General features: G+C 36.9%; 1 protein-coding gene across 1 annotated transcript in view; it reads left to right on the forward strand.

Annotated features, from left to right (window-relative positions):
- The window catches only part of LOC122515018 (C-Maf-inducing protein-like), a gene marked incomplete at its 3' end in the record, with an annotated part of 13,154 nt that extends 10,756 nt beyond the window's left edge, over window positions 1–2,398 (forward strand). Inside the window, 6 exon segments of the mRNA XM_043632153.1 lie at window positions 240–422; window positions 522–1,123; window positions 1,204–1,278; window positions 1,366–1,618; window positions 1,703–1,960; window positions 2,100–2,398. Coding sequence (XP_043488088.1) covers window positions 240–422; window positions 522–1,123; window positions 1,204–1,278; window positions 1,366–1,618; window positions 1,703–1,960; window positions 2,100–2,398 — 1,670 coding nt within the window.

Here is a 2,398-nt window from a genome sequence, read left to right on the forward strand (position 1 = left end):
TTTATTATTTTTAATTATCGTGTTTTGTCTTTTCTACCCTTTTGCCCCTTTATCTTTCTTTTATGATAATTTTTCTACGATAAAACATATCGTTCAGTCATTGGATATATTGCGTTATAATATTATACGTCATGTATGTATATCTTTAAATGATATATATATATAAGTATTATACATTGGATTACTAAAGTAAAAAAAAGAAGAACTCGTTTATATTTTTATATGTTTATATTTTACAGGCCACTGGTTTCTTACAACAACCAATACCGTATAACAGTTTCTACGTTGAGAAATATGCCGTCGGTAGATTGGGTACAACGTATAAAAGTTGTTTAAGATTATATCTACGCAATGGTTCGTTGTTATTACAAGCGAACGATTCTTATACCAGGGACCAGTGGTATCATTCCATTAATTGGAAGGTACATCATTTAAAAAAAAGATTAACATTTAAAATATTTCTCGTAAAACTTTAATAATGAAAATGTGTTCATTCGTATAATAAAAATATGATTTTTCAGAAAAGTCTTCATCAATTTAAATGCAAATCATCTGTCAGCACGGAGAACATAGCCGTACGGGAATTACGTTTAATGGTAGAGTTTGCGTTGTCGACACCGCTTCAAGACGAAAGAGTAGCAACTGCAGCTATGGAAGCCGTAGCTAAATTATTGGAGGCACCTTGGGGTTCTAGATCATTGATAGAACAGCAAGATGATGAAAAGAAACAAAAAGTTGAAGTAACTAAAGAAGAGGAAGGTAGTTGGGCTTTGTTCATATTACCGGTTGCCGCGCCACTCTTAGAAAGGGCTGCTCCACCCGCTGCGTTAGCTCGCGTATTAACTAGATTAGTTCGACAACATCCTAAATTTAGTTTAGTTAAGTATCTAGCTCCGGCTGTCACAAGGTGCCTCAAACATACCGTCGATTTTGGCAAGTCTCCTGATATGAGAAAACTCTTGCAAGTATTTGTCGCTGCACTTTATGAAAGTAACGAAGGTAACGAAGGAGAAAGAGCTATCAGGGAATATATTGCTTCGGTTCATGGTCCTGGAAGCGATTGTCCTCATCCAAGAGTATTACCCAATTTGGTTTCGGTCTGCGTCGCTGCTATATTTCATAGGTTAGTTATATTATTACTTCACTTTTTTATACGGAAGTTTTATACGATAGTATTTATTTCTCTTTCTTTTTTATCTCTAGGTTCGAAGATAGCAATGGAAGCGAGGATAAACCGTTACCACCACTCGATTGTTATCTTTTAGTTCTAAACGTAGCGTAAGTTTCATTATTTTTCGATAGAAAGATTATTTTTCTCTTTGAAAATCGAATTCCTATGAATATATTATTTTCTATCACGCGTAGCTCGGAGTATGCCGATTGGAGACCTGGTTTAGCCGGTTTGTTACAACCTGTACCATTTCCCGAAGAAGCTCTCACCGTTAAAGAAGTACAGAAGTCAATTCTTAGCCGTGCAATACGACGTTTGGCTAAAGATTCCAGATGTTCGGTTCATCAAGTTTTACTTCCGGTTAGAGAACCAAGACCGGGTTGGCTTCACATAGCTGCACCATCTAGTCCAGCTTGTCCCGACCGTGGTGAACTTTTTGGTGAAATGGTAAGCGAGTTAATTTTTCGTTTATATTCGTATCCTTATTCCTAATAAAAAGAAAGAAATAATTTATCAAAAAATATCCAACAGCTAACTACACTCCTGGCATGTTGTTGTCGAAGAAAAAGATTTGTCGGTTCGTTGATGAAACAAGCCAAAGACGATTGTATTCTCCTTGCTGTCAGAGGATGCGGTGCTGCTCAAGAAGCACTTTGCCTTATGCTCGAGTGGCGTCTACTGCCAAACGAAGAAGCTAGGCTTCAGATAGTCAATGCCCTCGAATCTACTTCCTCTGGTAAAACTCGTTACGCTGCGCTCTGTCAAAGACAAAGGAATTTGCAAGAATTGGTGAGATTTGTTTTCACATTTTTACATATCATTTCATCATTTGTATAACATTGATTATTAATTTGTCAGATATTTTATTTGAACACGTTAATTAAGTATTTATTAATAACATCTTTCTTTTTTTTTATCGATTCAACAGCAACAAAAAGGTGGTCCAAAAAAATTAACGCTTCCAGTAAGAGCAACGGATGCCGACGTTGCTCTCCTTCTTGGTGGACGTGCATTAGGTAATTTAGAATGTCTCAGTTTAGCCTTTACATCGGTTACATCCGCCTGTGCCGAACAGTTGATCAAACTACCAGCATTGAGGTATTTAAACCTCTGGGCTACTCAATTTGGAGATGCCGGATTGCAAATGATCAGCGAACACTTGCAAAAATTGCAGGTATTAAATCTATGCGAAACACCGGTCTCCGACAAAGGCATCTCTACTTTAGC

This window comes from Polistes fuscatus, unplaced genomic scaffold, assembly GCF_010416935.1.
Source record: "Polistes fuscatus isolate 324 unplaced genomic scaffold, CU_Pfus_HIC Scaffold16, whole genome shotgun sequence".
Lineage (NCBI taxonomy): Eukaryota > Metazoa > Arthropoda > Insecta > Hymenoptera > Vespidae > Polistes > Polistes fuscatus.